Source organism: Panthera leo, chromosome C1 (assembly GCF_018350215.1).
Source record: "Panthera leo isolate Ple1 chromosome C1, P.leo_Ple1_pat1.1, whole genome shotgun sequence".
Taxonomy (NCBI): Eukaryota; Metazoa; Chordata; class Mammalia; order Carnivora; family Felidae; genus Panthera; species Panthera leo.
Genome location: NC_056686.1, coordinates 92290222 through 92309322, shown reverse-complemented (window position 1 = coordinate 92309322; position 19101 = coordinate 92290222). Strand labels below are relative to the sequence as shown.

At 41.8% G+C, this 19101-nt stretch overlaps 1 protein-coding gene across 5 annotated transcripts in view; it reads left to right on the top strand.

Annotated features, from left to right (window-relative positions):
• Positions 1 to 19101, top strand: part of AKNAD1 (AKNA domain containing 1) — a 41291-nt gene that overhangs the window by 19027 nt on the left and 3163 nt on the right. For all 5 annotated transcript variants that reach the window (XM_042953209.1, XM_042953212.1, XM_042953207.1 and 2 more), the window contains 6 exons: positions 923 to 1079; positions 7066 to 7151; positions 10530 to 10627; positions 14180 to 14302; positions 14394 to 14501; positions 18458 to 18539. In XM_042953209.1, coding sequence (XP_042809143.1) covers positions 923 to 1079; positions 7066 to 7151; positions 10530 to 10627; positions 14180 to 14302; positions 14394 to 14501; positions 18458 to 18539 — 654 coding nt within the window. The remainder of the gene's footprint in view (positions 1 to 922; positions 1080 to 7065; positions 7152 to 10529; positions 10628 to 14179; positions 14303 to 14393; positions 14502 to 18457; positions 18540 to 19101) is intronic.

Here is a 19101-nt window from a genome sequence, read left to right as displayed (position 1 = left end):
GAGTGGTGAGAAGGGATTTCCTTGCTTTTTTCCTGATCTTAGTGAGAAAACAGTGATATAATTATTAATGATTTGGAATTGTTGAGATTCTTCTTTGTGGATTAATATAAGGTAAATTTTTATAAATGTAATGGATTTGAGGAAAATGGGTTCTTCCTGGGTAAAATAGGTATTTATATTTATAGATACATTTACACATATACATATATGTATACATGTATATATATATATATATGTGTACAGATGCATATAGATGCAGCTTGTTAATCAAATTCTTCAGATAGTTCATTTCCTTCCTCTTTTCAATTGATATAAGTCATTATTTCCATGGAATCATAGCTCTTAGAACTGTAAAGGATCTCAGGGTGCCTGGGTGGCTTCGTCGGTTAAGCATCTGACTTCAGCTCAGGTCATGATCTCTGTGGTTTGTGGATTTGAGCTCCATGTCGGGCTCTGTGCTGACGGCTCAGAGCCTGGAGCCTGCTTCCAATTCTGCGTCTCCCTCTCTCTCTGCGCCTCTCCCACTTGTTCTCTCTCTCTCTCTCTCTCTCTGTCTCTCAAAAATAAATAAATGTAAAAAAAAAAAAAAAAAGAACAGTAAGGGATCTCAAAATAATTAGATCCAGAGATCCAGATAAGCAGAGTATTGTTTTCCCATGTTATAGTTGAGACATTGGAGGCACAGGAAGATTAAGTGATTTTCCCAAGGATACACAGCTAATGAATAACAAATAGAGGATTAGAGCCCAGGCCTTTGGAATGAAACTCTAAACAGGATGCATGTCAGGGCGGGTGTCCATTATCCTTCCTGTCTGAAGCCAAACCACCTTAATAATATAGACCAATGCTATATTCAAGAACTGTTGTTACTAATTAGAATGTTGACTGCATATCCAATAAGATGCTTGTTTATGTTTATTAGAGAAGTGGAAGGTGAAATCTTCAAGTTGGAGATGCTACTTGAAGATGTTAAGGAGAAAATTAATAAGGGCAAATATACGTCAGCCGTCTGTCTTCCCGGGAGTTCTCCAATCATCCCTGATGAGTTGGCATCCACATCCTCTCCACCCTCAAATGAGGTAATACAGCAACCTACAGCCTAATTTTATGCCAGGAAAAGATGTTTTTTATGCATTTATAGAATCCTAATTCATGAACTCATGAATTCTATTTTAATATCTCATGGAAATTTAACTTTCCAAAGTCCCATGGAACCAGCTTTTAAAAATTAGAAGCTATTTTAAGTGTTGGTTTTTGAAATATCTTAATAGTTTAAGATGTAACAACTCAGTTTAAACTGATGAACCACTGAAAAGCTATTTCTTCTGGATGAATAGCAACATTTTTGTGGATCGTGCCTGGAAGAAATAATTTTTCTTCTTAATAGTTTTATATTCCCTCTTCTACATAAAGAATAACATACTCAGCAGGAAGAACTATTTTCCACGAGTCCACTTCTGCATTTTCCTTCTCTCAAGTTCAATTCTTTTGGATTGTTTACATATGCAAGATTAGGAATTCAAATCAATCACCACCCAGTATTTCTACACTTTTTGTCTTTGTGGCCTCAACTATCAGAACATTCAGACTAAATTAAAATTCTGAGAAACTGAATCATCTGGATAATTGCCTTAAATTGACTCTTTTGTTTCAGACAAAATTTGCCTGTGGCTGACATTCAAAATCTGAATAGGTTTTTGTTAGAGTTAAGAACAAAATGCTGAAGATTATATAAATATCAGCCTTGCCAGAGAAGTGCAGTTGCCCCTTCAAAACAACCTGCCCAGCAAAATTTCATCCATTTATATAACCTTGACACAATGCCTCCCCATCCCAGGCAGAATTCTTTGTTCAGACCTCTGTGCCCCCACAGCACTGTGTCTCATTTGTCCCTGTGCCTTTGTACCTATCTTTTTATCCCAAACATCTGACTAAACGCCTGGTGTAGCATGAATGCTCTGTATAGTAACCTCTGGGCCCTTGTGGATTTAAGAGTTTCAACACCTCACAACTGTCTCCAAGGTTCACAGCACTTTATGCCTCCAGTTCTGAACCTGAACTAGCTTCCAGGTGGTGCGAGGGAGCCCAGGAGTCAGCTTAGCCTTCCGCCCAGCAGCTCCCTCAGGTCTGGGTTTGCTCTCCTTTATTTGGTCCCAAGTTTACAGCACTTGCTGTGAAATAATGAGAACTCTGTAACTTTGTGATAAATAGCCCTGAAAAGAGAGTCTACTGCTAGGATCATTCATTCCTTCATTCATTCAGGTACTTTTCAGGTATTGGGGTATAACATAAACAAAGCAGGGGCACCTGGATGGCTTAGTTTGTTAAGCGTCTGACTTTGGCTCAGGTCATGATCTCACAGTTCGTGAGTTTGAGACTGGGATCAAGCCCTGTGCTGACAGCATCGAGCCTGGAGCCTGCTTCAGATTTGGTGTCTCCCTCTCTCTCTGCCCCGGCCCCACCCCTGCTCACACTCTGTCTCTCTCAAAAATAAATAAACACAAAAAAAAAAAAAAAAAAAAAAAAAAAAAAAAGCAGACAAATTACTTGCCCTCAAGATGCTTACATTTCTGTGAGGGACACATACAATAAACAAAATTAATGTGTGGTTACAGAATGTTAAAAGTGAGATGCATTTAACATTATACATTCCTGTGACTCTGAAGCCGAACTGCCTGGGTCTGAGTACTGGCTCTGTCACTCATCAGCTTTGTGACCTCGGGAAAGTTACGTAACCCTCTCTGTGCCTCAGTTTCCTCCTCTGTAAAATAAAGATAATAAGATCTGCCCAAGCTTCCAAGTCCTCTTCTGCAAAAAGTCTCTGCAAACTGTAAAGCTCTGAACCAACAGAATTATTGTTTACTTCTCATTATAATTTTGTTATCATTTTAGGCCCACAGAGTTTTAATCCCAGCACTTCCAATTAATTTATAATGAAATAACCTCAAGTGTGGTCCCCAGACCAAGAGCATTAACATCACCTGGCAGCTTGTTAGAAATTGGCATGATGCTACAGTGTCAAGTTAATATAAGTAAAATATGTGAAACAGAGCCTGGCTCATAGAAAGCATACTACCTGGGTGTTAGCTTTCGTGACTATTAAGTAATGGAATGTGACCAAAAGTCACTCACTGTGGGAGGGCAAAGTCACTCGGGAGACATGGTCAGGGAAGGTAAGATTTGAATTGAGTTGGTTGGGAGGGAGGGATGAGAAGGCAGTAGGTAGGTGAGGAGTCTGGGGACAAGGACTCCAGGTAGGATGTGATGGTGCCTTAGGGGTGGGGTGGTGATGCTGGAGCCCTTGGTGCCCTTTCCCATGGGAACTGATTGGAGCCCTTTCCCCTGGGACTGCAACCCTAAAGGCAGTCCCTCTGTGTGGCTCCGTGGATTCCCAAGGAACACTGGGGCCATCCTTTGGAGCCCATGTGGGCGTGAGGGGACAAAGGGCACCCCGGCAGGAGGACCCCCTCCTCCGAGGGGCTTGGTGGCCTGGCCCCACAGCCCTGAGTCCTCAGCCCTGCAGGCCCCCCTACCAGCTCCCTCAACACAGCGACAGGCCCCTTCCTTCTCAGACAAGTTCCCAGAGGAAAGAGGGAGAGTGGCCACATGATGTCCCCATCACACCCTACCTTAGGTTGCTCCTTCCCATTATCCCAGGAATGCTGAAATTAAATTCCCACTGACTGTTAGGCAAATAATCCCCCAAAGTGAGACTCTCACGTAGCCTAAGAACTGATTCTAAAAACTTCCTTAAAAAACAAAAATACCAAAACCCAAACGACAACAACAACAACACGGAGTAACTAGATCAAATGGCCATGAGGTTGTCCTCTGATTCCAGGGTCATGTCCAGCAGCCCAGTCCTGCTTAGTTCAGTTCATTCGGTTGAATCTCTGACCATAACCAGTGTTACTTACTGAATGTGGCTCTGAAACTGGCATTGTTGAGATCACCTGGCTCTTATACTAACACCTTGGGTGTTAGTGCTGGAGACAGCTGCTGGTATTGCTAATGTTTCCCACTCTCTCAGCACTCAGGAAACACCAGTCTGAGGCACCTGTTCTAGATCAGGGCTTCTCCAACTGCAGTGCATCTAGGAATTGTCTGCAAATCTTACTGGATGCAGGCTTGATTCAGTGGGTCTGGGGTGAGCCTGCAATTCTATAGTTCTAACAAGCTCCCAGGTGATGCCAATACTTCTGGTCTGGGGACCACACCTTGAGAGTATTTCTTTTCTTTTTTAAAAAAAATTTTTAATGTTATTTATTTTTGAGAGAGAGAGAGAATAGAGTGTGAGTGAGGGAGGGGCAGAGAGAGAGAGAGAGAGAGAGAGAGACAGAATCCAAAGCAGGCTCCAGGCTCTGAGCTGTCAGCACGGAGCCCATGAACCATGAGATCATGACCTGAGCCAAAGTCTGATGCTTAACCAACTGAGCCACCCAGGCACCCTGAGAGTATTTCATTATGAATGAATTGGGAGTACTGGGATTAAATAACCCCCCTGGGTCTAAAATGATAATGACAAAACTATAATAAGCAGTAAACAGTAATAGTTCTGGTGGTTCAAAGCTCCACAGTTTGTGAAGACTAGGCAGAAGAAGAGTTGGAAACTTAAGAAGGTAAGATTTGCCCAGGACAAATATCACGGGACACTGGATCCCCCAGTTCAGGTGGGGGGCACCTGCCTACATTCTGCTCATGTAAATCTGCCTTAAATGTGAAGTGCAGGGCAACCCCTGTAGGCCTAAAAGTGAGAACTGATCAAAGAAAACACAGGGAAAACCCTTTATTTTTTAACTATAAAAATGATTCATGCTTACTGCAAAAAAAAAAAAAAAAAAAAATTAGAAGGTAGAAAAAAAGTATAAAGAACATTTCACGGAAAGAAAAAGCATAGCTAATATATTAGTGTGTGTCTGCCCAGTCTTTTTTCTTCTCTGCATACATATACATTTTTGCAAAAATGAGATCATACTGTATGTATTGGTGTTTTATAGATGTTTTTTAATGTTTATTTATTTATTTTGAGGGGGGTGGGGTAGGGGAGGGGCAGAGAGAGAGAGGAGAGAGAGAATCCCAAGCAGGCTCCACACTGGCAGCACAGAGTCCGATGCAGGGTTTGATCCTATGAACCGTGAGATCCTGACCTGATCTCAGGTCATTGAGAGTCAAATGCTTAACTGACTGAGCCACCCAGTCAGGCTATACATATAGTTGCCCCATACGTATTGTTTTATGATGCTTTTTTTTCATTTAACATTCTATTGTGGGCATCTCAACAATCACTTAGAATAGATCTATAGCTTCATTTTTAAGGATTCCATTGTATTTCATTATACCAATTCATTTAACCAGTCCCTTGTTGATGGACATTCAGGTTTTTTCCAGTTCTTTGATACAATAAACACTGCTTCAGTAACATCATTTTATATGCAAGCTTTTGGCCATACTTGATATTTCCTTAAAATAAAAACCTAGGAGTGCAGTTAATGGTTCAAGAGGCACAGAGTGCAAATTCTGATAAGCTGGCCCTTAGAAAGGTGGTATCTGTCCCAGCTGTGCACGGGAAAGGAGATGTGTTCACCTGAGTGCACCCTGGGTATTTTTTTCCAACCTTTGCTAAAGTGATAAGTGAAACCAGTTTCTCATTGTTTTCATCTCTATTTCTTTGACTATTTATGAAATTTAACTCATTTTCACGTTTCTTGGCCATTTGACAACATCAACATTTTAACTAATATTTGCAAAACTGAAACCGCAGCCACTTTTTTAAGGCAGACATATTGAAAAATATTAAGAACCAATAATGTTCAATATTGAGGTTTTTATTACATAAAGTGCTCTGACAAATGCACAAAGGAGTAGTAAAATTATGGTTAATAACACAAACATATGGGTAAAGGTTCAAATCCCAGCTCTGCCACTTACACCCTGTGTGACCTTGCCAGGTTGCTTAAATCCTCTGAGCCTCAGATGATTAAAAATGGGCATTAAAATGGGCACAACGTTTCAGGATGGTGGGAAGGAACAAAGGAGGCTGTATGAGAAGCACGTGACCCAATGAGTGATCAACAAATGGTTGTTTTTATTAATAGGGAAACACTGAAACCCTCCAAAAAATTAATGGACAAAGGATATGAACTAAAAGTCACAAGTAGGAAACACAGCCAATAAATAAGCACATGGGAAAATGTTTATCTCCTTTAATAATAGAGGAAATGCTAATTAACACAAGGTGCCACCTTCCCCTTCTTGAAATTACCAAAAACATTTTCAAGGATAATTCCTGATGCAGAGGAAGGTGTGGTCAAACTGAGCTGCCCACATTTTGGCGGTTGTGTAATTCTTACCACGTTTGTGGAAAGCAATTTGGCAATATGTATCATCATGCAAACATGTTCACAACCTTTGACCTAGACATTTCCTAAGGAAGTAATTCAAAATATGGAAAAAGCTATCTGTACAATGATGCTTATGCCAGCATTGTTTATAATGGCGAGAAGAGCACGGTTTCTGTTTACATAAAGGGTAAAACCATAGTAAAAAAATACACATGGGGCGCGGGGGTGGGGGCGGCGTCAGGCCTTTTCGGTGAAGTAGTGTAATTTCTCTGTGTTAAAAAGGGACATATAGACACTTTAAGCCTCTAAATGATTTCTAAATCTCATTTTAATTCAGTTTAATGCATTTCTTTGGAAAAGCTTTTAGACCTCTACTAACAGTGGTCAGATTGATGGATTTAAGTATCTTCTTAAATCTGTTCATCCCATGGTGGAGCTTGGGGTCATTTGAAACTAAGGAAAGAAAAAAAGGGGGTGCAGGGAAGTATTCTCTCATCTGTAAACTAGATTTTCAAATGTTTGGAGAAGGAAAGAAACCAAGCCAGTGTTGCGGCCTTCTTTCTCTGAGCCCCAGGCCATTACAACACAGACCCCATCGAGGGAGTGAGAAATCAGAACTGAAGGAGTCCTGGAGTGGTGAGTTTGGCTGCCTCTGTGTGTGAGCAGCAGAGGGATGAGTCACTTCCTCAATCACATCCACATCTGTCTGTGCTTTGTGGTGCAGGAGAACCCCAACAACACCTCAGGAAGGCCCAGTCGTGCAGAGACAGCCAGTCCAAGCTGTGCCTGTAGCCACCTGGTCTTTGAATGGTGAGGGCTTCTCGCTGCTAAATTCCCGGGGTGGGTGGAAGCTGGTTCTGGTATAATAGCTCCAGTGAGAGTGGGCGTCAACTACTGGAACAGGTGCCAGAAGCCACTGGCCAAGTCACAGAATCACAGATCTCAGGGCTGGGCATGCCCAGCCTCCCTCCTGATTCACAAACCCTTCTAGCAGTGGCTCGAGTGAGGAGAGCATCAGAGTCATTGGGGAGATTTTTTGATCATGCACATGCCTCAACCTCACCTAGTATATCAGACTCACCAGGGCTGGAGCCCTAGCAGGAATACTTTTAAATCTGCTCAAGATTCTCCTAATTCCCTTGGTTAAGAATCAGGGCTGCGGAACATGAAGGGTGGTTTGTCCTGTAGGCTGCATTTGAACATTATCCCCACGGGAGATTATTGGGCACCATTATATAGCAACTTCTCATGATGAGTGAAAATCTTCCCTGTCCTTCCCTCTGTCCCCAGTCCCACTGGAAATAAGCCTAATCCCATGTATAGGGGTTTACTTCTCCCCATTCTTCAGCAAGAAATCTGGAGGTTACAAGCTGTAATTGTGCAAAAAAAAAGCTATAGATGTAAAATCCTAAGGAGAAATCCTTCGTGTTCTTAAAACTTTCTTTGGCTCGGGGCGCCTGGGTGGCTTGGTCGGTTAAGCGTCCGACTTCGGCTCAGGTCATGATCTCACCGTCTGTGAGTTCAAGCCCCGCGTCGGGCTCTGTGCTGACAGCTCAGAGCCTGGAGCCTGCTTCCGATTCTGTGTCTCCCTCTCTCTCTGCCCCTCCCCTGTTCATGCTCTGTCTCTCTCTGTCTCAAAAATAAATAAACGTTAAAAAAAAATTAAAAAAAAAAACAACTTTCTTTGGCTCAACTGTTAGGCCATATGGATTCAAAATCCTTTATTTGAAGCTTCTATCAGTTAGTGAGAGGCACCAACTCCAAGCTCAGGAGGCACTGTGGACTTCTGCCAAAGCTTGGCTAATTTACCTTCCAAAGGTCAAGAGTCAAGGAGGGAGGAGCAACCATTCCTTGTGGTTTAGCAACCACTATTACATGCACATAATAAGCTCTAATAGAAGCAGATGACAAGGTCTGAAGTTAGAAAGCATTCCGCCACGGGAATGGGCACTTGTCATAAGTGTTCTACTGAGTTTCCGCCCCCTGAAAAAGGAAACAGCATGCTGTTTGTGCTAAATATGACCATGCGTCATCTGGTGTGGACCATTATTTTAACTGACATGCCAGTCATCAGCTTTGACCCTCCTTTTAAATATAGGAGGCAATAGTGATGCCTACTCCCTGAGTCACCACAGGCCCACTATTTTTATTTATTGAGTTAAACCTAGGTTTTGGGATTTTTTTTAGATTTTATTAAGTATAATAAAGATAGTTTGACATTTCAAAACCATTCTGATGAAGGATTCAAGGTACTAAATGTTTGTCTTTCAGATTCCTAGTCTAGAACTTCAGATACTCTTTACATACCAAGTCAAGGACCAATGTCCCAGACTAAATTTTCTGTTTTATCATGGACAAGAGGGAAGGAAAAACACAACCAAGTGCGAAATCAGATCTAACAATGCATCTAACACTGGGGTGTGAAGTGGAGATACACATGATTTATAAATTGAAATCTTGGTAAACTACCTAATACTCCGAGGAATTAATTGAACAAAGGGCTATATATACTCTTTGCTCTTCTAAAAGATTTGATACCCCTCAGACAAGACATGTGCTTTATGAAGCTAGCTGGCCTTTGAGGGATATTTTTATATATATGCAGATCAATGGTCTATATGCTACATATAAAATGCAAATCCCTTTGTGTTATGTCTGATGCAGGATTTGGGATTTAAGAGTCCACTTTAGCTACTCAGTCTTCTTGGAAAACTGTCTTCTCAAGTAGAATTGCCCTTAGCTCTTATGGTTGGCAAGAAGATTTTAAGCGCACAAAGAAGTTTAAAAGAGGCAGAAAAAGAAAGTCATGTGTTAGACTGAACTCACTTGAAAGAGATCCAAGTTTTCCACTTTGGAGAGCAGATGTTCAAATGCCCCGAAGGGGGAGGGTGGAGACAGAAAATGAGGTGTGAGAAAATATGTGACTCAGGAGGAGAGCATGTTTTTCCAAGGAGAGGGGAAGGGCCCAGCTCATCAGCCCCCAACCCCACCAACTCCAGAGCACAGTGGCTCTCTCCACAGAAGGCCGGCCTGGGCATAGGCCTAGGCATAGCTGGGTGTGCTGCATTTGCCAAGCAACTCCTAGGGCTCTCACCCCATCCTCGAGGGGATCAGCCTCATTTCTCACCAGCCACGTGCAGCAGATCTTGGGCACAGTGCCTTCCACACTAAGAATGAGCCACTTTCCCGGAGGGGCTATTACCATATCGCTGGGGCTGAGCAAGGGCTTTGTTAAGAATTGTGATTAACTAGAATTCCTTTGAAGGGGTTAGGATTTCTGTGAAGAAGCCAGGCAGAAGCTACAGCCAAGTCAGAGGGTGTCCTGGTAACTGAAATTGTAAGGCATCTTTCTGATGCCCCCTGGTGGCCTTGTACAGCTAAAGTTAACCCTACATGCTCCCTTAGCTTTTAGCCCCATACACACCGGACAAAATCCACCTTGCTGGGCTTTTTAGACACATTCAGCTTATATTTACGGAGCCAAAGCCACGGGACCTAGTACTGCCATGTGGCACATCTTCTTCCCCTGATAAGAAGTGAATTTGAGGAGTGCCTGGGTAGCTCAGTCAGTTCAGTGTCTAACTCTTGATTTGGCTCTGGTCATGATCTCACAGTTTGTGAGATCGAGCCCCATGTTGGGCACTGCACTGAGCGTAGAGCCTGCTTAAGATTCTCTCTCTCTCTCTCTCTCTCTCTCTCTCTCTTTCCTTCACCCCTACTCATATGCACACACTCTCACTAAAATTAAAAAAAAATCATTTAAAAAGAATTGAATTTGAGACATGAGTATGAAGAAAACTCCAAATATAATTCCATACTTCAAATTTCTATATTGCATATGTGTGCATGATAATTAGATATTATCCTCTGGGGAACAAACCAGATTTACTTTCAACATCTGGTAGACCTGTTCTTACCAGGCCAAGTTGTCGCTGGGTGCAGTTTCTTATAGGGAAGCTCTAAGAAAGGCAGGCAGAAGGGATCTCTGTGTGGAGGACAACATGCCACGCCCGTATCATCCCAGTCTCTGATACAAGAAATTTAACATTTCAGTTTTACCGATACTCTCACGATTTCTATTAGAAGTATGTTAATAAAAAAAATAAATAATAAATAAAAAATAAATTAAAAAAATAAAAAAGAAGAAGTATGTTAAATGTTTATTGGATCTTATGCATCTTTTTTTAGGAAGGAAAATATGGAGAAAAAAGGGCACAGAAGGCCCAGCTGTGGAAGGTGTCCCACTGCCCTTCAAGAAAAGGCACTGCACGCAGACTCAATTCTCGGTAAGTTAAGGGGCCTGGTGCTGTGGGTGCTCTGTCTTCAAGGTCCCTCTCCAGGGGTCTGCCCACTTTAGGCAGACCATCTGCCACACCAAATAGCATTACCCAGACTAGGGTGTTACATATTGTGTTTTTTTGCAAACTGTAAAAAATTAATAATTAAATAGATTCAAACAGATCAAGTGTGGTCAGAGAGTGCGAAAGTGCCCACCTCTGTTTGTGTGGGAGCCACAGGACTCCATGCACTCAGTCGTGCAGTGGCCTTAGTTCTATGTGTCATCCTTGCAGCACGACCCATAATCTGCACCTGGTGAGCTCACAGGACGTGGGAGAGTTGCTGCCGACTTGTCCATAACATTTCCCAGAAGCAAAGAAAATGAGAGCTGGGAGGGGACCTGGAGAGCACCAGGGCATGGAATTCAATGATTTTTAGTCATAGGAGCCTTCCTCCAAAGGTAGTTTAAGCAGAAAAACATCCCTGGCAGAACCGCCCTGGGTGAGGAAGAGGTGAGGCCAAGGCCTGCCTGTTCAGGCAGCTCCTGAGCATGAAAATCACCACCTGAGCCTAGTCTACCCTGTTTCTACGTGAGAAACCAGGTCCGGAGAGCTAAGGAGGCTTGTTTACATTCATACAAGCTGTTAGTCAAGAGCCTTTCCTTCAAGTCAGTATTTTTTTGCTATGTCACATGGAGTTCTACTTCTTCTCTGCAGACGACTCATTTTTTTTTACTTTTTAAATGTTTATTTTTGAGAGACAGAGAGACAGAGAGTGAGCAGGAGAGGGGCGGAGAGAGAGGGAGACACAGAATCCAAAGCAGGCTTTAGGCTCTAAGCTGTTAGCACAGAGCCGATGCTGGGCCTGAACCCATGAACCATGAGATGACCTGAGCCAAAGTCAGACGCTTAACTGACTGAGCCACCCAGGCGCCCACCTCCCTTTTTAAAATTTTTTAAATGTTTACTTATTTTTGAGAGAGAGAGAGAGAGCGAGAGCATGAGTGGGGGATGGGCAGAGAGAGAGAGAGGGAGACATGGAATATGAAGCAGGCTCCATGTTCTGAGCTGTCAACACAGAGCTCGACACCCGGGCTCAAAATCATGAATCGAGAGATCATGACCTGAGCCAAAGTTGGCCACTTAACCGACTGAGCCACCAAGGCGCCCAGATGATTCATTTTCTGATGGTAATAGTAATGTTTCATTGACTGAACACCTACTATATCAGATGCTGTCACAGAGCTTTCAGAATGTGATCAGAAGGCCCTTGGGGGTCCCTGAGACCCTTTCAGGGGACCACAAGGTCCTCTCTTTCCAAGCTACATATCTGTGCAAAGCCAATACTGAAGGAGATTGAATGGAGGTGCAGCTATGTAATCCAGCCGCCTTCTATTAAGCCAGATATTCAAGACACTTGCCCAAACATAAAATACTGCCTCTTCTAATACTCTTCATTAAAAAAAAAAAAAAAAACCTCTTTGCATTAAAAACCTGTAATTTGGTGAGCATAAAATGAATTACTGTTGGTTTTAAATGACATAATAAATAAAATATTTTTAAATGCCTCAGTTTAAAATTCTATTAAAAAAAAAAAGCCTTGGGGTGGCTGGGTGGCTCAGTCAGTTAAGCATCTGACTCTTTATCTCAGTTCAGGTCTTCATCTAAGGGTCATGAGTTCAAGCCCTGTGTTGAGCTTCACACCCAGCATGGAGCATACTTAAAAAATAATAATAATAAAAATAAATAAAGAAAAAAAACTTAAAGCCCTAGGACTCTCCACTCAGTCTTGGGAAAATTTGAATGATTCTGCACAAGCAAAAATGACTTGAAATTTATAAATAGGTACCTCTATACCAGTCCATCATCAACTGACTGTTGTATAATAGCTCTTCTCCAATACAGGGGGAGATTTTTCACCACAGGTGTAAAAAAGGGTGCATATTATGATATATGATAGATAAAAACTGTAATAAGCAGAAGCTCTTTAAGGTCCTCAATTTTAAGAGTGTAAAAGGGTTCTGAAAGAAAAAAAAATTGAGAACTGCTGACATAGTGTATAACATTTAGCTATCCTTATACCCCTGTAAGTAGGAATTATGATTTTTATTTTACAGATAAGGAAATGGAGACTCAAAGAAATTTAATGACTTGCCAGTCAAAGAGCAGTTGTATTATCTACTGCTGTGTAATGCAGTATCCCAAAACTTAATGGTTCAAAACAAAAAACATTTTCTATCTCATAATTCCTATGGGTCAGGAATTTGGGGGCAGCTTAGCTGGGTGAATCAGGCTCAGGTTCTCTCATGAGGCTATGGTCAAGATGTTGGCCAATACTGCCATCATATGAAGGCTTGACTGGACTGGAGAATCTGCTTCTAAGATGGTTCACTCACGTGGCCATTGGCAGGAGGTCTTAGTTCCTCATCATGTGGGCATTTCCAGTAGGTTGCTTGAGTGTCATTATGACATGGCAGCCAAGTGATCTAGGTCTTTTATGACCTAGTTTTGGAAGTTATACACCATCACTACCACTTTATCTGTGAGAAGCAAGTCACTAAGTCCAGTCCACACTCAAGGAGAGTGGAATTACGCTATACCTTTTGAAGAACATATAAAAGAATTTGTGGACATATTTTCAACCATCACAGCTAACTAGCGGTAGACCCAGACTGCAAACTCAGGTCTGTCTGAACCTCATGCTATTGTAATTTCCTTGAGCTCTGGATTGAGAAGGAATTCAATGACTATTGACTGACTGAGATTTGGGGGGGTGGGGTAGGAAAACCATCCCTAGAGCTCATTCCATTTATGACTTACTCTTTGAAAGATAATGTTACAAAGGAGCGTAATCACGAGAGAAGTAAGGCAGGTAGCCCTGACAGATGCTTTGTCACTCGGCCTCATCTCTCCTGGAACTGAGATGTTGTTTGAACACCCAAGCCTGTGTGCTTACCTATCCGGCCCAGGATCTCATGTTCTGGTCTTATCTGGAAGTCTCCACTGCCCACAGCCTGCCAGGTTCTAGACCGGTACCACACACACACACTCTCTATTACTAGCCCCTCTTTGGCAGAGATGAGGGCAAAGCTATAATTCAGTTTCCCATATCAGCTCATGAATTTGATGTAGAGTAAAACCTTCTTTTCAATTGTCTGGATGACAAAACACAAGTTCTTGGCCAAAACGGTCTGAGAAGAGAATGTGGGTGTGTCAGGGCAAATCTGGAAAAATACCAATCTTGCGTTTGTAGTTAATTCAGGGGGTCAAATTCTCACAGACCCATCAGTTCAGCAGGCCTTCACTAAACACCTACATGTGCTAGGAAAACCTTGAGACTTTCCTATCAGATTTGTTACTTCTGAAAACATCTCTCAGTTGTCATAAGGGGATTCCAAATGCCATCCTGAGGCTGGTGACTCCCCTTGGTAATGCAGCTGGGGAAGTTGAACACTTCTGCACCTAATGCATACCTCCCGTGGTTAGAGCTCTACTTTCCACACACTCTATGACTATAATGAAGAAACTCACCTGTCCTTTGTGTAACTTGGGATTTTTCAGGTTCTGATACAGGCCACAGCTGCTATTCTGCTCCTGGGACCGGACTGCTGAGTGATAAATGTCAGAACTGCGGCACTAAGAGTCATAATTCTGGAAGAACCTGTGGCAAAAAACCACCTGAAGGTGAGTGAGACTTAGGGGCCTTAGAAGGAAGGCATAAGTGGGGACAGCTGTTGTTCCCAGGCAGTGAGCTGTATTTCTCTTTTCTTTTTAGAATTTCATTATAGATACAACACCCCAGGAGAGAATTACTTATATCATAGTGAAAGAAGCAACTTTGTCCAGCTCTGCTTTTTAAATGAAAATAAAAATTCTTCATCTTGTAAGTACATCTGCTGCATGATCTCATCTTTGTAAACAACCTGGTCTCCCAGGCGTGGGGGACCCACATCACACCAGCCACTGCTTCTGTTTGGGGAGGCCCTGCCCTCTCCAGTGTGCTGTCTGGATCTCTAGTACTCATCTGACGCTCCCACATCCTGGATGGCAAAAGGCTGGGCCAGGGCTGGGAGATAAGAAATCCTAGCAATAAAGGACTCTAAAAGTTTTTAAGGGCTAACTCAGTGTAAGTTGGTAACAAATTGCAAATATTTGCTAAACAAATGACCAACTAAATAATTGCCACTATTATTGCTATTCAGGAGTGGTCAAAACCTTAAATATATCCCTACTGAAAGTCAGCATGTAAAATAATAGACTATTTTTACACTCCTTAAACATCATATTGCTAATTTCAATTAGCAATTTGGAAAAAACTAAAATCCCACATTTATTTATAAAGATGAATAAAACATGCCCCCCACCCAAGGAGTTCACAATCTCTTAAGAGGAACTCATACCCAAATAAGGAAAGTTCATGGCAAAACGTGGTGCTAGAATTAACAAAGTCAGAGTGTGCTAAGGGTACAAAAAAGGAGGGAAGGACCTGTTCCTTGTTGTACTTCTGAATGACAGTCATATCTGGTTCTTCGACATCCTCTCCTTGTGGGAAAGTTCATACCTCCAGAGCTCTTTCTCTCCTGAGTGACAAGGCGTCAGGGAGAATGTTTCTTATCTTTCACAATTGCCAATTTCCAAGACGAAAGAATGCCATTTACCTGATTGAACTCAGCTGGTGAGTCCCCTACACCGCCATCCCCCAGCTGCTAAATCCTCCAACTGGATGTATTCTCTCAAGACGACAGCCACTAAAACTGCAGAAGCAACAGGGCTAATTTCTTTATCATCTCCCTGGCCTTTGAGTCTACAGCCCATGGGACTTGTTATTCTGATATATGAGGGCATGAGGGAATCAACTATGTCATCTGAAGTGTGACCTTGAACTACATTAGTAAATGTATAGTGGCTAAGAGGGTAGATTCATAGGGAGGCATATCTGCTCAATGTTGAAAAGAACCTTTCAGAAACTGGAATGGAGTGGGCTGTTGTAGGAGGACGTGAGCCCCATCTGTAGAGATGTCTCTACAGATCCCATCCAGAGCCAATGTACTTTGTCAGGATGTTGCAAATCTGTGGACTGGACTAGAATCAGAACTGATGACACTATGGTCCTTCCCAACTCTGAGTTTCTATGTTTCAAATAAAATCCAAAATTATATTTGGAGACTAGCAAAGGATTAAGACTGAACTCATTTGTGCCTCTGCTCATCAGGACTTACGTTTGGGTGGTCAGCATGATTAATTTGGGCTTTCTAGCTTCTACCTTCCATGTCTTAGGGACAGTATTTCCCAGATCGCTTGTCAAATGGGACCCTCCTGAGGGGGAGTGAAACCTAGCTACCAGAGACTGGTGAATAAGATAGAAGACGTGGGAGGAGACCCAGCAACAGAGAAGGCAGATTTATTGGCTGTTGGGCATTGACTCTTCTCCTTTCCTTTCCCTGGCTTTATTATTGTCTTCCATGGTGACTTTCTTACATTGATCTTCTCTGTTTAGTCTCTATTTTCTGGAGTTGTCTTAGTAACATAATTTAGTTTTTGACTCCCCAGAATCCTTGCACCTGAATTTGAAGACTTCCAGGAATCCATTTGGTCCATGCTCTTGAAAGGGATTATCCCTCCACTTGTCAGATGAAGTAGCTGAGTCCACAGAAGTTGGACAGCATGCCCAGGTGTCACAGAGTTAGCACCCAGGGAACCTAAATCCAGACTCCTGGTCTCTTGTCTACTGAAAAAACTCCTTTTAAAGGGGCATCTGGGTGGTTCAGTCAATTAAGTGTCTGACTCTTGATCTCAGGGTTGTGAGCTCGGGCTCCACATAGGGCACCATGCTGGGTGTGGAGCCTACTTAAAAAAAAAAGTCGATTTTTTTTTTCTTTTTTAGAATTTAATGACTATTCTAAGATGTCAATTATTTCCAAATAAATTAATAGATTCAACATAATCACAGAATTTTAGAGATGATCAAGGAGTGCAAAGACTACCCCCAATAACCATTTTGCTCTCCGCAGGTAAGAATTCTGAGAGTTTTAGTTTTTATTTTTTCAGTGCAGAAAGAATTCAGTATATTTATCTATTTTTTAAAATTTATATATTGTTTAATTTACATCCAAGTTAGTTAGCATATAGTGCAACAATTTCAGGAGTAGATTCCTTAAGCCCCTTACCCATTTAGCCCATCTCCCCTCCCACAACCCCTCCAGCAACCCTGTTTGTTCTCTATATTTAAGAGTCTCTTGTTTTGTCTCCATGTTTTTATTTTTGCTTCCCTTCCCTTATGTTCATCTGTTTAGTATCTTAAAATTCCTCATATGAGTGAAGTCATATGATATTTGTCTTTCTCTAATTTTGCTTAGCATAATACCCTCCAGCTCCATCCACATAGTTGCAAATGGCAAGGTTTCATTCTTTTTGATTGCCAAGTAATACTCCTTTGTAGATATATACCACATCTTCTTTATCCATTCATCCATCAATGGACACTAGGGCTCCTTTCATAGTTTGGCAATTGTCGATAGCACTGCTATAAACATTGGGGTGCATGTGCCCCTTCGAAACAATACACATGTATCCCTTGGGCAAATACCTAGTAGTGCAATTGCTGGGTTGTAGAGTAGTTCTATTTTTAATTTTCTGAGGAACCTCCATACTGTTTTCCAGAGTGGCTGCACCAGTTTGCATTCCCACCAGCAGTACAAAAGAGATCCTCTTTCTCCGCATCCTCACCAACATCTGTTGTTGCCTGAGTTGTTAATGTTAGCCATTCTGACAGGTGTGAGGTGGTATCTTGTGGTTTTGGATTTCCCTGATGATGAGTGATGTTGAGCATTTTTTCATGTGTTGGTTGGCCATCTGGAAGTCTTCTTTGGAAAAGTGTCTATTCATATCTTTTGCCCATTTCTTCACTGGGTTGTTTTTTGGGTGTTGACTTTGATAAGTTCTTTATAAAGTTTGGATACTAACCCTTTATCTGATATGTTGTTTGCAAATATCTTCTCCCATTCTGTCAGTTGCCTTTTAGTTTTGCTGAGTGTTTCCTTTGCTGTGCAGAAATTTTTATTTTGATGAGGTCCCAATAGTTCATTTTTGCTTTTGTTTCCTTTGCCCCTGGAGACGTGTTGAGTAAGAAGTTGCTGCAGCCAAAGTCAAAAGAGGTTTTTGCCTGCTTTCTCCTTGAGGATTTTGATGGCTTCCTGTCTTACATTTAGGTCTTTCATCCATTTTGAGTTTATTTGTGTGGATGGTGTAAGAAAGTGGTCCAGGATCATTTTTCTGCATGTTGCTGTCCAGTTTTCCCAGCACCATTTGCTGAAGAGTGTCTTTATTCCATTCGATATTCTTTCCTGCTTTGTCAAAGATTAGTTGACCATATGTTTGTGGGTCCATTTCTGGGTTCTCTATTTTGTTCCATTGACCTGAGTGTCTGTTTTTGTGCCAGTACTATACTGTCTTGATGATTACAACTTTGTAATACATCTTGAATATCAGGAGTGTGATTCCTCCAGCTTTTTTTTTTTTTTTTTTTTCAAGATTGCTTTGGCTATTTGAGGTCTTTTCTGGTTCTATACAAATTTTAGGATTGTCTGTTTTAGCTTTGTGAAGAATGCTGGTGTTATTTTGATAGGGATTGCTGAATTTCTTAAAATAAATAAATAAGCTGAATTTCTTTTCCTGAATTCAGAAAGAAAGTTCTTTGTTTTCTATGTTCCCTAGTTTTCTTATTAAGATTTCATGAAATATTACATTCATACAGAAAAGTTCGGGAAATGCTACCCATATGTCCACCATTTGGGGGTCATTTTTGATACTCTGAATTTAATCATAGCTAACATTTTTCAGCTTGTTCAAAACCAGAATGGATCTGTTCCCAGACATCGAATCCAAAATCCTCTCAACACGAACATGAGCCCATACCAGAAAAGTAAGTATGATTTTATTAATGATAATAACCATGCAATGTGCTTAGTGCATTAAATTACTGGCTCAAGGTCACTGAGATCATAAATCGTAGAGCCAAGATTCAAACCAAAGTATGGCTAATACTTCATTCATTTATTTATTCAACAAGTATTTTGAGTGTCAATAGCAGGGTCTTGGTCGAGGTCCTGAGGACACAGTGAAAAATTAAACCACTGTCCCTACCCTCATGGAAGTTACCTTTCTGGTAGAAGAGCCAGTCTTTTAAGTGCCACAAAGGGGGTGTACAGAGTGCTATTACCTAATTTGGGGGTTCAGGGAAGCTGAACACCAAAGGATAAGTGTGAATCAACTAGCAAAGGGATGTGGAGGTAAGAGGGCATCTAGTCTATGAAGGCTTCCTGGAGCCGAAAGGCCCCTTGGCAAGTTCAGGAACAGTGTAGTGCGAGGGGCTGTGGGGCAAGATGGGGCTGGCAAGGGGAAGCTGAAGGGATGGGTAGGGCTAGACCATGCAGGGGCTTGTCAGCTACAGGAAGTATTTCAGACTCAAGGGTATAATAAGCCAA